The 17317-nt window shown below is 49.6% G+C and overlaps 4 protein-coding genes across 4 annotated transcripts; 1 reads left to right on the top strand and 3 right to left on the bottom strand.

Moving 5' to 3' along the window:
- Window positions 1-676: 676 nt before the first annotated feature.
- Window positions 677-1405, bottom strand: NGA_2041000 (uncharacterized protein). The gene has a single exon (XM_005854061.1). The coding sequence runs from the start codon at window positions 1382-1384 to the stop codon at window positions 710-712; it is 675 nt and encodes a 224-aa protein (XP_005854123.1). The 5' UTR covers window positions 1385-1405; the 3' UTR covers window positions 677-709.
- Window positions 1406-11519: 10114 nt separating this feature from the next.
- NGA_2066300 (carbohydrate fggy) lies at window positions 11520-12022 on the top strand (the record flags this gene model as incomplete). The annotated part of the gene is made up of 1 exon (XM_005854062.1): window positions 11520-12022. A coding segment is annotated over one exon (503 nt), but the record flags the coding sequence as incomplete, so codon positions are not given.
- A 92-nt stretch (window positions 12023-12114) lies between these two features.
- NGA_2069900 (carbohydrate kinase fggy) lies at window positions 12115-12330 on the bottom strand (the record flags this gene model as incomplete). The annotated part of the gene is made up of 1 exon (XM_005854063.1): window positions 12115-12330. A coding segment is annotated over one exon (216 nt), but the record flags the coding sequence as incomplete, so codon positions are not given.
- Window positions 12307-12460, bottom strand: NGA_2090100 (uncharacterized protein; the record flags this gene model as incomplete). The annotated part of the gene is made up of 1 exon (XM_005854064.1): window positions 12307-12460. A coding segment is annotated over one exon (154 nt), but the record flags the coding sequence as incomplete, so codon positions are not given.
- Between the last annotated feature and the right edge of the window lie 4857 nt (window positions 12461-17317).

The raw sequence follows: 17317 nt of genomic DNA, 5'->3' as shown, positions 1-17317 counted from the left end.
TTTCCGGCGTCCAAGACACCGCTGCCCGATAGCGGAGGGAGGGAGGGAGGGAGAAAGACAGGGGGGGCAGGTCGGTGCTTCGGCTCGCGCCACACTGTCCCCAGGGTGTGCGCCGCGTGGTCTACCGACATCTGCACTTCATGGGCCATCACTTCCGAGTCGAGTACGAGTGCGAGCAAGCAGGGGCGGAGGGGGAAGAAGCCGCGGAGGATCAGAGAGAGGAAGCGCGGAAGGAGGGAAAGATGTCTCTCGCCCTCCTCTTCGTCGCGCCCGGTGCGCCGCCCCTCGCCTTTGTTAGGCTGCGTGAGGACGGGAAGAGGGAGGAACTACCAATTGTGGTGGGAGAGACAGTGCGGGTGGAGCGTCAGGAAGCGTGGATCGGGAGGAGCGAGGAAGGGGAGGGGTGAGTAGGCGGGTAGGAGGAGGGAGATGAACAACCAATGCCATACGTCCGCTATGTGAGTTTAGGGCACAAAGAGAACTTGAAAAAAAGTGTTGAAGGATGGCTTAGTCGGAAAAGGAATGGAAGCGAGAATGGAATTGAGGTAAAAGCTGGGGAGGAAGGGGGCCGTGGACGTCGTTGAGAATCGAGAGAGGAGAGCAGGAGACATCATGTAAGACAGTGCAAAGAGTCTTGAGTCACGCCACACCCACCAAGAAATAGACGTTTCAGACGCTTTTAATCCGTCGTTTATGCTTTCTTCCCACACTAATTTGTGCGTTTTGCAGCTATTCTCCCACTGTTTCCCCCCTCCTGCAGCTCCATACACACCAACTTGGTCGCCGGGCCCCGGGAAAGCCTCGCCACCACTGATCCGGCCAAATACTCGAGTACAAAGAGCATTGGCAGGGGTGGCTTGGCTCGCACAGGGTCTGGAAGCACAAAAAAGCCGTGGGAAGAGTAGAAAGGTGCCGTGTCTGCCAGGGTGAGAAGGACGAGTCGAGGAGTAGGAACAGACTGGGAAGAAGAGGGGACCTGGCGCGCTCTGCTGTTATCGGCTCGGAAATTCTCCACGAGCCTAGCAATTATGCGCGACCCTATTCTCTGCTTTCTTGAAGCAGGGAGGACGTATACCGACGCGAGCTCGCAGACTTGTCCTCCCGTTCCCAGGATGGGACGGATTTGCCCAAAACCTGCCGTCGTCGCTCGCCCCGTGCCAGCATTCGGGCCAGGGTGCTCGGCAATGGTGAAGTACTCAGGTTTGAGGAATGCTGGATTCATGCGAGCCTCTAACATGCTTTGGCGGATGAGGGGGTTGTCTGTAGGAAGGCCAGGGCGGAAATGGAGGGCAGGTTGCTTTGGAGGGGGATTCGTGAAGGAAAGGAGGGCGGGGACTGCGGGCAACTGGGCAGCAAGCAAGACAAGAGCGATTACGTTTCGCATCGATTTCTGGGCATATGCTGTGAAGATGTATTGGATGCAAATCAAACTTTGTCAGGAAGCAATCGCAGTAAAGGAGCGACTTGAGGTTTGCCTTGGCGATGCTACGTGGGCATCATGGAGGAAACCCCCCGCTTTGTGAAGCACCCACAAGCTAGATTGCAAGCCCTTTTAAAACATTCCTTTTTCTTCTTTGTAGCTTTCTTGATAGACGCATCCCTATTCTTTCACCTCACGTAAATTACAGGAGTCGCTTCCTGAATCTCAGGCAACCTCCCCAACACGTCACCGTCACGGACATTATCTCCCTCGCCATCCACAGCAGCGTATAGCGTCGACGATGGGAGCGCGAGGGAGTAAGCCTGCAGGAGAGGTCATGTCTGCCGCGGCCGTTCAAGCTAGGCGGCAGGCAGTCGCCCAAGCGTCCCGGACACAAGAAGCTCCTTCGGGAGTAACGATCGAAGGCAGAAGCCCAAACAACCAGTCCCTCCCCCTTCCCCCCCCTTCTGCCCCACCGTCGTCCATCCCATCTGAGCGAGCAGGTAATCAGCTGGAAGCTGACGACACTCTCATAAGAATGATGAATGAGTTAGGTCCGGCTATAAAGACTGCCCGACTCCAGACGCCGCGTCGAGACATGAACAAAGTGATGCACGCACATCAAGATAAACCCCATACACTTCACGAGGACACCTTGGCCCTCATATTACGGGCTAGGCGCGAGGCTCCAGAAAAATTTGACATTGGGAAGGTGTGCGCTCAGCATGAGCTGAAAGCAGAGACGCTAGCCAAGGTCTTGGAGGTGATCGAAGTACCACGAATAATAGAGAGGCAAGGGCAGAAATGTGGCTATTGGTGAGGCAGACGGCGACGGGGGCATTGTTCTGAGCCAAATATTACTTGTACAGGGACATGATGGTAGAGTCCTCAAGCGGTCGAGGGGACAAGCGGCAGATGCAGAAATGGAAGAAAAAAAAGAGGAAAGGGATGCACAAGGAACTTTTGGGCTGCGTTGACCTCCAATGCGATCGAGCCTTCGCCTTGTCTGGACCTAAAATTTTCGGAAAGAAAATACTAAATAACGCTGCAAAGCCATTCATGTTGCATGTTAAGTATTAAAGCACGCGAGAACGGTCCTTTTCCCCCCCTTTTGTTCCTCCCTCTACTCCCTCTCCTCCTAATCGAGTGCTGTAAACTCAATATGTGTTATTCGTGGCCTCACTGCAGGGAAGTATCGCCGTTGCTGATCACATGCGGTTTCCAAGGTATATTTGACAACATATCAGCCTTTAAACGGAAAATTTCTGTGCCGCACACACTTTTGTGGTGTAGTTTTTGAAAAAGCATGCTCCACACGTACATTTGCTCTGTCGAACATTTAGTACCGAAGGCTTGGATTCGAAGGCTACGTGATTGGTAATCATCGCGACCTTACGATTAAGATCACACTTTGAATCTCATCGTTGCTCAGACAGATTTTCAGGACAAGGGCTATCATTCATTTAAGCTTGAGTCGAGTTAGTTGATTGAACGGTGGACTTCTTGAATTTTTAATGATGCTGTTAGGTTCGCGGGTAGATGGCCTCTCCAAGAGGCAAGCTGGAGGAAAAGGCAAGAAAGCGATACTTGAAATTCAGAATTATACAGATGAGATCTGACTCAAGGTTGTTATTATAAGAAGCAACGTGTCTTCGTTCATATTTTCTGCCCAAGGCTCTTTCCTACAAATCTTCGTCTTGCTCTTGATTGAATTTCAAAATTTTAGCGATTCGTTATTCAACGGCCAAGGTAGACCGTTTGCTGTGGGTGTTCTTCGGTGGTATGTCGCAATCCTTATAATTGTCCACCCCACATTCTGAGAGTGCAAAATTTAGTATATTGCAACAAATTTTATGTCGTTTTTGTCCCCATGCTGCATTATTTTCACATCTTGACGACGTGTACTCGTTAACATAGGAAAAGAGCTGCAAGGACGGCCTGCCGCGACAGACAATTTTAAGCCTTCTCAAGACGTCTACTTTGTACACTGCAAAGCTCTCATTGTTTTGGCCATTTTCCGCATAATTAAAATATCGCTAATCAGTTAAAAATTTTGCAATCATGATGACTTCTTGTCGAGAAGATGAGACGGCGCCGATACTCTCGTCGTCCGTCGTAATGACCAAGGCCACGACAGATATCCAGCCATTGCATTCTCACGTGCCGCCAACAAAAAGAAAAACAGTAATAAGTCTGATAACCTGCTTTAGCTGGGTGAGCATGGGAGGTTTACAAGGGCTCTTGGGAGCTGCCATTCCCGTACTTGCCAAGCATTTATCCCTGCGCGGCACAACCTTGGGATGGGTATTTACTGTCCGCGCTGGAGGATACATAGCGGGTTCTTTTCTCATCAGCAAGCTTCACAAGGACAACGAAAAGCTGTCTAAGATAATGAGTATTGGCTGCGCTGGTCTAATAGCCTCTTTAATGAATTTCGCCATACCACGCAGTAATAGCTTGTTAATGCTGCTCGCTCTCTGTTTCATCCAGGGCTTCGGTCTATCCACCATGTCTACGCTCGGAAACATCGTTCTTATTGAGCTCTGGGGCTATAATGCTGGTCCTTGGTTGCAAGCATTGCATTTTTCATTCGGAATCGGGGCCATTCTTTCGTCGCTCCTTCTGGGCGTGTCTTCTGGTCTGCTTACTGCTTTCGATGCGTTTGCCTGCCTTGGAACACTGCCTTTCCTAGCGGTTATAATTGTAGAGGGATTTCTCTCGTGCGAAAGAGGGATGGACAATTGCAAAGGGAACAAAGAAATGGATGAGGAGGGGTTTATGACCAGGCAGTATCCAAGTAATAGTGCCAAAGACATCGGATACGAGGAAGGGATAGAGGATTGGGGACCCACGGGAGCCGGAGAGACTTTGCATGATATACTGGCGAAGGAGGGGGAAGGAGAGAGCAAATGTGATCATTTGGTGTCTTATGATCGTTGGGAGGAGTCAAATCTTCCTGTGTTTGACCAGCATTCTACCACCCAGGGTATTCTTGCTCCGTCCTCCATGTATTGCCAAGGGCCAGTGCTCCAGTTGGACTCGTCTGTGTTCTCGAATGAAAAACACTGCTGCAAACGTAGTAGACAGGGACACCATGGGAGATGTCTTTCTCTCACTTTCATGCCCTTCCAAGAGACGCTCCTGGCTTTGCCACTCGACAGTCCCCACTCTCACCATCAGCAATCGAGCAGCGGCTGGGGAAGGAATTACGACCTCCACAGATCAGAGAAGATGGGTCGTAGTTTATCGGTCAATGAAGCCCATATCGACTCTTACCCGGGCTCAACTTCCTCTGCCCGTAGCTCTAGCAGCCAGATGAGATGCTCTGATAGAGAGGGGCGACAGCGTGTGGCCATCGCTACCGACCTAAATTTAGGCAATACACGGGATGCTGTCATTAATACTTCTACGTCTAGGGGCTATGCCGAAGGGCTGAGGAAGCAGGAGAAGCGGTGTCGAGAGAAAGACATGAAAAGATCCGAATCCCGGCCTGAGAGTCTCGACCCTCGCAACAAGCTTCCGACTAGCATAAAAGCTTCCTTTCCGGCGTCCAAGACACCGCTGCCCGATAGCATTAAGTGGCTTCTCACCATCTTTCTTGGCCTTTACGTCGGAGGAGAGTCTGGATTTGGTGGATGGATTTCAACCTTTGTCGTGATGGAGGGGGCGACTGCTTCCGCCTCGCAGGCCGCTTTGCTTGTCTCCATTTTTTGGGCAGCGGTCACAGTCGGGAGAGCCGTGGCAGTAGGACAAGCGTTATTGGTAGGTCCTTCTTGGTCGCTACGATTTCAGCTGTTGATTTCGCTCTGTGGAGCTTTGGTCTTCTGGGTAGCAGGCGCAGCATCGTTTATAGGAGCGGCTGTGGCCGCAGGTAAGTGCACTGCTCGTAGGGGGCAGAAAGACGTATGGAAGAAGTCCTTTGGAAATATTGACGGGGTAAATCAGGTGGATTCTAAAAAGTCGATGCATTCTTGAAAAAAATTAAGTTTTTGATGTTCTGAAAATAAGTATGGTCACTCTTCATCTCCTACACTTTTACCTCCAGCCCTGTTCGGATATGGCATGTCCAGTGTTTATCCATTAGGCATGTCTTGGCCGGGGGAAGCTGGATTCATGCTTGACACGGTCGACACTGCGCAGTTGGTAGTAGGTGGATGCGTGGGAGAAGCCGCGGTGCCCTTGGTAATCGGAGGGACTATGCAACTGGTGGGACCCCAATCCCTTCCTCTTTCCATCTTGGCATTGATATGCACCCTGATCCTGACGATTTCAGCGATCGAATGTCTGAGAGCAAAAATTAAGCGAAAGCCCGAAGAAATTGAAAAAGGGGCGGAGGAAGTTGCTCGATATCACGGGTACGGCACTTTGATCGTATAAATTGGAAGGCCCTGGCAGATCCCTTAAATTCCAATGTAGCCTGATGAGTGGACTATGCGGACCTCAGCTTCCTTTTGCGGCATTCAAGAGCAACGTACTTCAAAAAAAGTCCCAAAGTTGGATTTAAGCAGAGAGACTCCAGAGGGGCTTTGAACGCTTGAATAACTTGTATCATATAATGTCAGGCCTCGACCTCGACGTCGCACAAAGCCTTTCACTCTGAAAATTAGAAGAAAATCAACCTCCCATTTTCCTCATGGCCTTGTTTTCATACATTACATAGAAGGGGGGCGCATATCTTTAGTTGACCCGGTGCCTGTAACGTAATTCAGTTTGCTTATTGCTCGTTATGGCGCGCTCGCTTTGTGTTACCGCAGCGACAATCATACTGACATATTTCAGCTTTTTTGTTTTAGGATCATACCTGTAAGGATTAAGTCCCACCCGCCATCAACTCCTCCCTTCTCATTTTTGAACAGAGCTCGCTAATTTCTGCATGTTGATCACTTTAACGATCAAAAGCTAAAAACGTTCGAGACGCGTCGCCATTGATGCAAATTTTTGAATCTCGATCTTTTAATTCTTTTTTTTGCGCCATAGCGTTTTAAACCAAGCTAACATGGTCCTGGAGCGATTCAAAAGACAGAAGACACATGATTGAGCCTTTGCCTTTGCTGGTAGTCTCTAAAATGTCTTGTCATCCTTCTCTTGTAGTAGCTCTTTCTCCCCAGGACAAAAACCACGCTCAAGCTCAAACTTTGGTTCATTTCCATCTTCGGTTACCAGCCCGAAGTGGGCCTCGTAATCAGGTGCCGTGCTCGGAGCTCGCCCGTCAAAGTAGGCGTAATAGAAGGTCTCAGCCCCTCCCCCCTTTTCTTCCTCCCCGTCAATTCTCCTTCTCTGCTCACATGCCCATTTGACATACGTTTGATAATAAGCCTCAGCTTGACCCTGACTAGCCGTAAGATTTGCAAAATTAGGACTCCCTACAGGAGAAAAAGAAAGAAGGCAAGAGGAAAGGCACGAGAAGAAGAAGGTAATAAGCATCCTAATAGATCATAACAATGTGTTGGAAAGAGACAAACGATACTCTGGGCTCACATCTTCCCACTCGTTCATTACCTGCACTAGGCCAACCTGTTTCCGTAACTCGTATCTTTTGCATATGGTTTGGATAGCGCTTGACCATCTTCTCCCATTGCGCCTCCAGACTTTCGCCATCAATGCTGAAATAAGGATACAAATTGACGCCCAAAAGATCGGATGCTTCAGCAAGACGGTCCATCTCATCTTTTTCCCTCAACCACTCGGTAAGCCGCTGCACTGTACCCACCGGAACTTGTACCCCCTTCTCCCTTAAGCCCTCCCTGACGTCCTGCATGTGCCGGATGAGTTCGTCCACGGAATAATTCCCATAGGGAGCCACATTCTCATTTCCCACATAAATGGCCACAGTGTGCGAGGGGAATGAGATAGCGCTTTGGACTGCCACTCTTTTCTCGGCTTCCGTCCAGGACGGTTCGTCTGGGTACATAAAGACACCCAACACCGCTTTTAAACCTGCCTGAACAAAATAGGGCATGACCGGGGTCTGGTAATACGCAGAATAGAATGTTCGGACTTGACGAAAATGGCGTCGAATAAGCAAGGCGTCGGCCAAGATGTCTGCGGGGCTGCTCATGTTGTGCTTTGGCGCCCAGCACACGCCAAGCGCGAGGGAGCGTGAGGTAGCAGGAAACGAAAACGGGTCCACGGTTGTAACCTTGGTAGATGACGATATGGATATGGGATCAAGGGGAGAGGAATTGATCGAGGATGAGGATGAAGAAGAAGAGGAAGCAGAGAAAAGCAAGGCCGAAGTAGAAACGGGAGCAGCTGACGAGGCCCTTGCATCAGCGAGCAGCTCTGCGGTCTGTGTGCTGTCTTTTTGGGCGATCGAAGTGGGACCGGTGAAAATTTTCGAAGATGATAAGGCGATGGCAGCGCACGCGGAGGCAAAAAATAGGATGCCCAGAAAAAGCATTACGGAGCTAAGGGGGGAACGTGAACCTGTGCAAGGGTACAATTATCAGAAAACATATCATAAATAAGTGTTCGCACGTCAAGAGGGCTCGGGAACAAATTATTTTGCCAAAATTTGATCATATTCTGAAGGATCGATTTGCAAATTTGACACGGAGATAATCACCGGTTGATCAATCCCCCCCACCCCCCCTCTCTGCTCTCACATCCATTTCAATACGTACGTCTGTCTCCTGCATCATTCAGCGAATGTATGCCTGCCAAACCAGATTCTTCCCTGTAGCTGTCCTGAGTCATCGGATCTCTCGGATTCTTCCATGTCATCCACGGCGACCAAGCCCCTTGTCCTGTCAGGACCCCTATTAAGGGCGTTTCTTCGTTGAGCTCCCTTTGGTGCTTTTGACGCGATTTGTCCTTCGGCTTTACGCCAAAGGCGTCTGACCACTTTTCATGCTCTAAATTCATTGTATTTGATTAAAATGACCTTTATGTGTCCTGCTACTATATTTTTGGAGTGGTGCCAGAAGGAAGGTGGGAGCAAGCATATATATATAGAGCCAGTAATTCCTCGTAATGTGGACTAATTTGGGCTGCTGTGATTTGGATAATCCAATCTGGCTAACAAAAGTCCACCTGAAGTAGACATGTAGGATGTTTTTTAATCTGGTGCTAACCTGGAAAAAGTAGCTCATGCAATTCCAGTGCCGCAGGATTATTTATGTTTTGCAAAAACCATATGACACGGTAATCAAAACAGTCCACAGAGGTGAGATCGTATCACTTTCAGTGGTAAAGATGAGACAATGTTTGAAAACGCGAGAACGTGTGCAAGAAAGAGCCACCGCTGTAAGGTGTGGCGTAGACGGGGGCGCGGCGCGGAGGAGTTGAATCGTCCACAACCGTTCTTAACGGCTGACATGCCCAAGCAACGGATGTTCAAATTTACCACCTCAGGAGGTCCCCGTACTTGTCATTCTCTCAAGTATGGTGATGTCCTTGTCAACTTTTCACAAAATATATTAAGTTTAGTGAGCTGAAAGCTAAGATAAAGGATGTATCTAGAAAAGGTGGCAAAGTGTCGGTGGTATAATTGTGCAAGAAAGGCCTCTACTGGCGTCGATCCTATTGGAGCAAGCATGCTCGTCCAGAAAAAATTGCGTCTGAAAGACCTTAGTTGACAGCCCGATATGCATAAGATGAACGAATACTGGATGAACGGGCTCTTGAAACTATGAACATCTTACTTATTATATTACCTCTCGCCGCAATGCATGTAGGACTTTGGCACGAAAATAGTCGAGTGCCAAGTAACCAGCATTTAATCATGCCGATAAGAATATCTACGAAATCAGTGTCGGGTACTGTCATGCGTTGATCAGCTGCATTCAACCTTCAAAACTGTTTTTTACGACTGATGCGCTCACAAAATGGATACTCAAATTGAATCCACTGAGGTGGTAAAACAAGTACCGCTAAAATGTGTGCCAATGAGTAGTTTATTCATTGACAACCACCAGATTCATGCTTTAGGGTACCGAATTAGCTTTCAATGGTCTTTGTTTTGTGCACCCGGACCAAAAATATGGCAATCTCATCCCCAAGTATCTTTTCCAGGGCACCGTATATCAGTGGAACCACATTCGCGCGCGCGCTCCTAAATTTCAATCAAACTCCTAAGAGACCAATACATTTAATGTTTTAGCTCTTTCACCAACGATTCACGACGATGGTCTTGGCAGACGTTGTGATGCAGCTCACGTAGTCTTTTTCAGAATCGGCGGTCCTTTTAAGGTTTCACGGCTAGTAGGAACTGAGTCTTGATAGACTTTTCTTAGCACTTAATTGTCCATTACTGCATAAACCTAACGAATCATCAGCTTTCCCAAAAATATTGAATGTATCTTGAGAAATATTTTGAATCCCTCCCGTTCATTCCATTCATCTCAATCATTAGCCCACTCTGAAGGACTTGGTAATGTTGTCGAATACAGGCTCCAAAACTGTCCATTGATCTTCTAAACATGAGGTGGTATATGTCGCGAGGCACTCTCCAGTGCCACTGATGGTGATAAGAGCAAAGAGCGTGGTCAGGTGTCGCTTGGGTTGGCCGGCGGGTTGAATGACATAGTCGTAATAGTAGGCACCTTTTCGACCTTCATAGTTGAGGAGCTTGCTTTCGACGCCTGTGGCCCATAGTTGGAGGAAAGAAAACAAAACGAAGCTTAAAGGGACAGTCCCCAACGTCTTTATGCAAGAATCACTAGGCCAAAGATACGAGGTGGAAAAGACTGGAGAAACTCTCGATGTACTCAACACCTTCTCCCCCCCAGTTTCAGTTCAGAAACTCCTCGTACCGCGGCCTTTGGGAACAATCGTCTTGGCCACGTCTAAGATACTACCGAAAGCTCCCAGTGTAGTGAAATCAGGTTGAACAGGCTGTCTCAGAAGGGCGTGGGAAGAATTGGAAAGACCAATTAGTACACAGGGATAGATGGATGCATATCAGCGATTTGGATCCAGCCAGGGTATGAGCATTCTTACCTAAATTATAAATTCTCACGTTTAAATAGAGAATAATTTTTCTAATTTCCTTCCTCCATCTTTCCTCTACTTATCCTCATTTTGCTCCTAGTCCCCCCACCCACCGTGTACGCGATGAAGACATTTGCCTCACTAGAAGGATCCTTGAATACCACGATGCGTCGGGGGTCCAAGTTGTTCGTCCCGATCGTGGTGTCTGTCCTTCCCCATTTGGCCGGAATATGCTCGAAAGCTACTTTGTACTTCTCGTCAAAATAAGATTGCTCTCCAGCAGCACCAGCTTCATCTGCTGATGCAGTTTCAATATTTAGGAGGAATGGACCACCAGTGAGAGCCAAGATGCCTGCCGAAGAGATCAATCCACATTGTTGGAGAATGTTGCTGCGAGAAACCAATGGAGTGCCCTTTGCGCTGCAAGTTAGGAGTCGTGGTGACCTTTTGGGGAAGGCGATGTGCGAAAATAGGATTAGGAGGAATAGTATGAAAGAGGCCAAAAGAACGAAGTCGGCAACCCAAAAAAAATACCCATCGAACGCACCTGCCCCTAGATAAAGCAGCAGGAGCAAAGGCGTTGCCGAATGCCAATAAAGTCAGCACTGAAAGAACTTCGAAACTTGTGCGGATGGTGGGTCCAGGGATGACAGCCTTCATGGTCGGGCTGAGGGCGAAGAGAAAGAGTATGAGACATGTGAAAGTGAGCATTACATCGAGTCGGCTACCCCGTCCCAGCAACTATATGACATCTACCGGTGCCTCGCGGGTTCACTCCGACATTCATGCGGTGCAAGGACAGAAAGGAAGGACAGCAAGCAAGCAGGAGGTCGACGGGTTTCGACAGGGGCGGACCCCGCCTTACCCGGCTTCCCTGCATCCCTTTACATAGGAAAAGAAAAACAATGCGCTCTGAAAGGCCTCTCAATTCGGACGTTTCGACAGTCGTGTCTATTGTACAAGAATATTCACTACTTCACTGCCTGGTGAAACTTGCACATCCTCACCAATGCGTTCATCCATTTTCTTCCCATGTGCCCACAGGGCGCGATGTCTTTCCTGTCGTGGTGCTGGTTTTTGATCATCATGGGCTCGTTTTCTTCTTTGCTCTGGGCATTTCCATCTTCAGGGAGCAAACCCCGCTGCGGTGCAGGTTTTGACTTCGGTACGAGCGGCGTTCGATTAGTCGTCCTCGAGGCCTCTGAGACTCCTACTTGCGTTCATCAGGCCTCCTTCCGATGGCCCCATTCTCAAACTGTGCAAGATGCCGAGGAATGGCGCCTGGCGATGTTTAGACTTCTAGATGACATACCCCCTGCAATACGATCCCGGATGGCCCGCGTAGCAATCAGCGGCACCAGCGCCTCATGCGTGGTTGTGAATAAAGCGAATGGAGCAATCACTCGGAATCCAAGGCTCTACAATTGGGATGCCCTCCGCGAGATACCAGAAACAGGTAGAAAGGCACAATGTCTGATAGCAGATTATGCACCAGCCAAGCATGTCACCCTATCCGGGACATCTTCATTGATGAAAGTAGTGTCCTGGCATTTGGAGGAGGCATTCCATCGCGACGAAGTGATGCTGCACCAAGCCGATTTTCTTAGCGCCTGTCTGATACACGATACCTCAACAGCAAAGAGAGAGCAGTCTTGCTTTCCCCGCGTCTCAGACTGGAACAATATGCTAAAATTGGGCTACGACATGTCTGCCCTTGCTTATCCTGGCTGGTTCTCCCCCCTCCTCGACGATCGCCTCGGTCTGGGCTGCCCCTCTCCCTCCGAGTCCTCCCCCTCTACATACCGAGATGTCCTTCCGACGCACGTCATCGAGCCTGGTCAACCTAATGGCTGTGTGTCCCCCTCTTTGGTGCAATCGCACGGCTTTCCAAGTGACTGCACTGTCGTCGGCGGCACCACCGACAGCGTCGCCGCTTTCATCGCAGCCGGTCTCCAGGAACCCGGACAGGCCGTCACGAGCCTCGGTTCCACTTTGGCCATCAAAATGCTCAGCAACAAGGCAGTCGAGGATGCAACTCGGGGCGTCTACAGCCATCGACTCGGGAATCAGTGGTTGGTGGGGGGTGCGAGCAATGTAGGTTGCGCCGTACTCAGACAAGAAGGATTTTCCAATCCCGAGCTTGAGAGACTAAGCCAGGAGATCGATCCACGGAGACCTTGCCGGCACCTCAATTACTACCCCTTGGCGGGCGATGCGGGGGAGCGGTTTCCCTCGTGCGACCCAAGCAAAAAAGCGCTACTGACGCCTCGTCCTCCCAGGCGCAGCGAATATTTACAGGGGATATTGGAGGGAATTGCGCGGGTAGAGAGAGACGGATATCAGATTTTGAAAGACCTGGGGGCAGACGAGCTTGTGGAAGTAAGGACAGCAGGAGGGGGAGCCAGAAACAAGGTGTGGACACGAATAAGGAGGCAATTGTTGGGAGTACCAACAGGAAAGGCGAGCGAGACAGAAGCGTCCTATGGTGCCGCCTTGCTTGCTTTAAAGACGCTTTAATGACTTTTGGAGCTAATGGGACTCCATATCTGAACAAGAATTGCTTGCAAATGATAATATTTTCACTCCAGCTGCATTTTGAGGAAAAGTGAGTGTAAAAAGCCATACAGTGAAAGGATTCTATGTATGTTCTGTGAAGAACACAGAAATTTAAGCAAGGAAATTATTTTCGCTCAAGATCAGGTCTCTTTGCCTCGAATTTGTATCTTTGAATACATAAAGTCCTACTGAGTTTTGTACAAAACTATGTACATTGAATACAAATTAAGCTATCAGAAAATGAGAGCATCTCTACGCTCGAGGAGACTACGAGACTTGATTATTTATAATGTTTTCTTTTTAATGAGTGAAGGTTTCTTCCCTGCCAAAAACCTTCCTGGCAGACTGAAGAACATTTGGAGTGGTCTCGGCCGTCGTAACGGTTTCCGTTAAAAACCGTTAGGATGGGGCGACAGTTCGACGGGATCTTTTTTCCCTCCCTTATATGCTGTCTCACCCGGCAGAGCTGTATGATTCCCTTGTTGAAACAATCTTATTTAGATGAACTATGGTGTATTGATCATAGAACTACTTGCTCATTCCATTTTACATTCACGATCTTCACGACAGCGCCTTACCCACCAAAATTTGACCATTGGAGAAGGAAGACAACAAGCGTTCTTGAATCCTTCCACGAGAGGAAATGCCATTCCATTTAAAGTCCACACATTCCGTGTCCTTTTGTCGTTTGGCTCGAACTATCTTTATCGTCTTGTTGGCATGTAAGCCGATCGCGGGAGCTCGCAATCGAAGTTCCCGACGTCAGGCTTTGCACAAGGCACTCTCGGGTGGGCCTCGTGAGCCACGACATAAAATACTTGGCAAGCGATACCGTAAGGAGCTTAATAAAGAGCAAGAAGGATATGGACTACTGAGTCTCGATAATGTGGAAAACAGGGCTATGTTGATTATTCCAGAGCCTTTGACCGATGACGCTCCTCCGCCTCCTCCGGAAGGTGACGCAGATGACGACAACGATGGGGACGAAGGAAGGTTATCAAGTGCTCCGAGTATATCGGCAGGGAGGAATAAAGACGTCTCGTCCTCTACTATAGAGCTGGCTCAAGACAAGGAGGAGGAGCCTGATTCACTCCCTGAGAACGAGTCCAACGATAAGGGTATCTTGAAGGAGAAGACGGCCGCCCCTGGACGTGATGAGAGACGTAAGGGGGACATAAGGAGGAGAAGCACATTAATTGTTCCAGAGCCCTTGACAGATGACGCTCCTCCGCCTCTTCCGGAAGGTGACGCGGATGATGACAATAATGGGGACGGGGGAAGATTTTCCAGTGCAGCAAGTACATCGCGACGTGGGGAGCAAGCGGAAGATACAGAGAACAACGCCAGCAACATCACATCCTCTATTCTCATCACCCCTTCGTCGCAGTCGAACAAGAGTTCAAATGGTGATGACGGAGACATTCATAATCTCCCTCCCATAGTGATTTCTGTTCCAGACTACATTTTAAACACCGGCAAAGGCCCTCTGGTCACAGATAGGGGGGACATTAATGACGAAAATCGCGTGGTTAAATTGCAAGGAGAGAGTGCCGCGTCATCGATCAAACAGCGGGAAGGTGAGGATCGCCAGAAAACAATCCAACAGGAGAGAAAAATAAAGGATGCAGACGATGAGGAGATGGACGACCAGGAGGGATGGGACGAGGTGGAAAGCGACATGGATGGCAGCGCGGGCGAGAAATTGGTCAGCGCGGACTCGGCGATCACCAATGAAGGCAGGATAAGCAAGCTTGCCAATATTAGTGCCTTTTTCCTATTCGGTGGTTTGCTCCTGATACTTGCTTACCACCTCTCTCGACGGTTTAGGCCCTCCCCTGACGTAACTGCCCTCGACACGCAACCACAGCTCAACATGGCCTCTCCTCGCATCACTTTTGCCTCGGTGGCGCAGTCGACCAGCGGGACCCAAGCAGCCCCCCCTGTCTTCCATTTGGCACCCACGTATACCAAGAGAGCGAGCGAACGCCAGGGAGGCGGTCGAAGCCGTTCTTCTTCCTTTACCTTGTCATCGCCGCCCTCCGCCTCGACCACAGGAGCTTCCGCCTCCCCGTCGTACCAGCAGGGACGGCGCGGTAGCAGCACAAATCCTTTGCGGTTACAGCACTTGAACCACCACAATCTGGCCCAGGGACCTCCCTCCTCGGCTCTCCATCGGAATTTATCCCCAGACCAGGAAGTGGACATATCAGGACAAGGAGCAGCGGAGGTGCGAGGTATGAGTATATACAGGGAGGCCCCCTGCTCTGCTTGCGGTCTTCAGCCCAGGACGCACGCGCTGGTGCCTTGTTCTCATCTGGTGTGTGAATCCTGTGCGTCCACCGCGTCCTTTTGCGTCACGTGTAAGAGTGCAGTGGTGAGTCGAAACTGGGTCATGAGCCCCTCCCGCTAGCCGAGGACGATGGAGAGGGAAGACCATGCGGCACAAGTGCAGGCATGTGTCTTTTGGTCTTATACAATTCAGCGTTTCAGCTCATGCGCGGTTTGTCGTGGTAACTAAGGCACTTACATTGAAGGTCCATCAGACTTCGATAAATGGCCCGAAGTAGAGCAGGAATGCCTTGTAGTGTGTGTATGTATACATGTCGGTAAAGTCTGAGTGGTCTAAGAAACGGTTAGGCTATCCCAAAGTCAAAAATATGCCCGGAAGAAGAAATAATGCGTATTAGATGTGTTGGTGGTGTGTTGCGAAGTACACATATTACTTGATTTCTTCACAAAGCATTCTCAGACATGCAAAATTGATAAGGAAGATCGATTCAGAGAGGACGCCTTTCACAATCATCTGATTGAAATCTTCACCAATCATTATTGGCAATCTATATTTATGTCTCACATGTTTTTAAGGAATTGCTTCTTCGCTCTCTCATCCGCAGTTATTATCGCACAGCAGTTTTTGTAGCAAAGAAATGTACCATGCATGGAATTGATGGCAGGCTGATTGCACCCGACGGAGAAGCCAGGAAAATTATCCATTTTATGGCGAGCGCATTTTCATTAGGCTGTGTAAAGTAGGAGCACTTTCCTTTTTGTATTTGTTGGGAGTGCGTGTGGCATGGGCCGGTCATTGGACGGATCGAAGGGGAATGGCACGAGCTACGCCGAGGCGACACGGACCGCAAGCTGGGGTAGCACTGTAAAAATGGGGCGTGGGGTCGCATACGGTCACCGTCTTATCACAGCATGCGCCAGCCATTCATGTGACAGCTTGCACGATGATATAATTAGGTGTTGAGTTGACAGTGACAGAAGTAGCAGTTTCATTGACATCTGCTCGAATTTATACGCAAGACCTGTAATAAAGAGAAGACATACAACGCAGGTAATACTCAGATTCGTGGACCAATCCCGCACTTGTCCACATACCCGTACACAGGTAAAGAGCTCCTCTAGAGTGTTGTGGAGAGAGAAGCAGAAATATCGTGCAAAGAGAAGGCCGCATTTCCATAGGGCCCCACAGCGAAATAGGGTGAGATCATGGTGTTGCAGGAGCTCGGTGACAAGCTTACGGGGGCTCTACGCCGGCTGCAGACCACCACGGTATGTTGTCACGAGTTTTTCATTTCTCCTGGAGCCAAATGTTTCCGGCAATTTCACGCTCATTTGCTTGTTTAAATGCATCTGCTGCGCTCTTTCACAGGTCGTCAACGACGACGTCCTCAACGACCTGCTCCAGGACGTATGCCGTGCGTTAGTCGAATCCGATGTGAATATCAAGGTAGTGGCGACCCTTAGAAAGGGCATCAAGGAGAAAGTCAACCTTGCAGATGCCCCCGCTGGCCTGAACAGACGGAAAATGGTGCAGCGGGCGGTGATGGAGGAATTGGTCCGCCTGGTCGACTCGGGAACAAAGCCGTACCAAATGAAGAAGGGAAAGTCGAACGTGATCATGTTTGTGGGCTTGCAAGGCTCGGGGAAAACTACCACCATTGCCAAATACGCCAACTACTACCAGCGGAAGGTAATTCTTTCAGTTTTTGGATTCCCTGCTCGGGGGACCTCGCACTCTTTCTCGATCTCAGGACCGTACGCACCTCATGTGCCATGTTTTTCTCCTCGATTTGCTTTACACGTCCTCTCAATAGGGATGGAAGACGTGCATGGTGTGTGCCGATACCTTTCGTGCCGGAGCCTTCGATCAGCTGAAGCAGGTAGGGAGGGCGTGAGAGAGGCGGAAGAGGAAGAAAGGGAATGAGCCATAGGAAGTGAAAGAGCCAGCTTGTTTCAACTTGGGAAGCGAAGGCTATAATGTGCGACCCCGCAATACGATGATACTCATTATCTCTTCCTCACCCCCGACGTGCCCGGGCCTTGGCTCTCAGAATGCGACAAAACTCCGTGTGCCTTTTTACGGCTCCTACACGGAGGCGGACCCGGTACGGATCGCCGAGG

The sequence above is a fragment of the Nannochloropsis gaditana genome (genome assembly GCF_000240725.1).
Source record: "Nannochloropsis gaditana CCMP526 unplaced genomic scaffold scaffold637, whole genome shotgun sequence".
Classification (NCBI taxonomy): domain Eukaryota; class Eustigmatophyceae; order Eustigmatales; family Monodopsidaceae; genus Microchloropsis; species Microchloropsis gaditana.
Note: the sequence above shows the minus strand (reverse complement) of the source record. Positions and strands in the feature narration are given on the sequence as shown.

What these genes read in the sequence shown, in the direction of transcription:
- NGA_2041000 (XM_005854061.1), bottom strand. Translation starts at nt 1,384, where the DNA reads ATGCGAAACGTAATCGCTCTTGTCTTGCTTGCTGCCCAGTTGCCCGCA.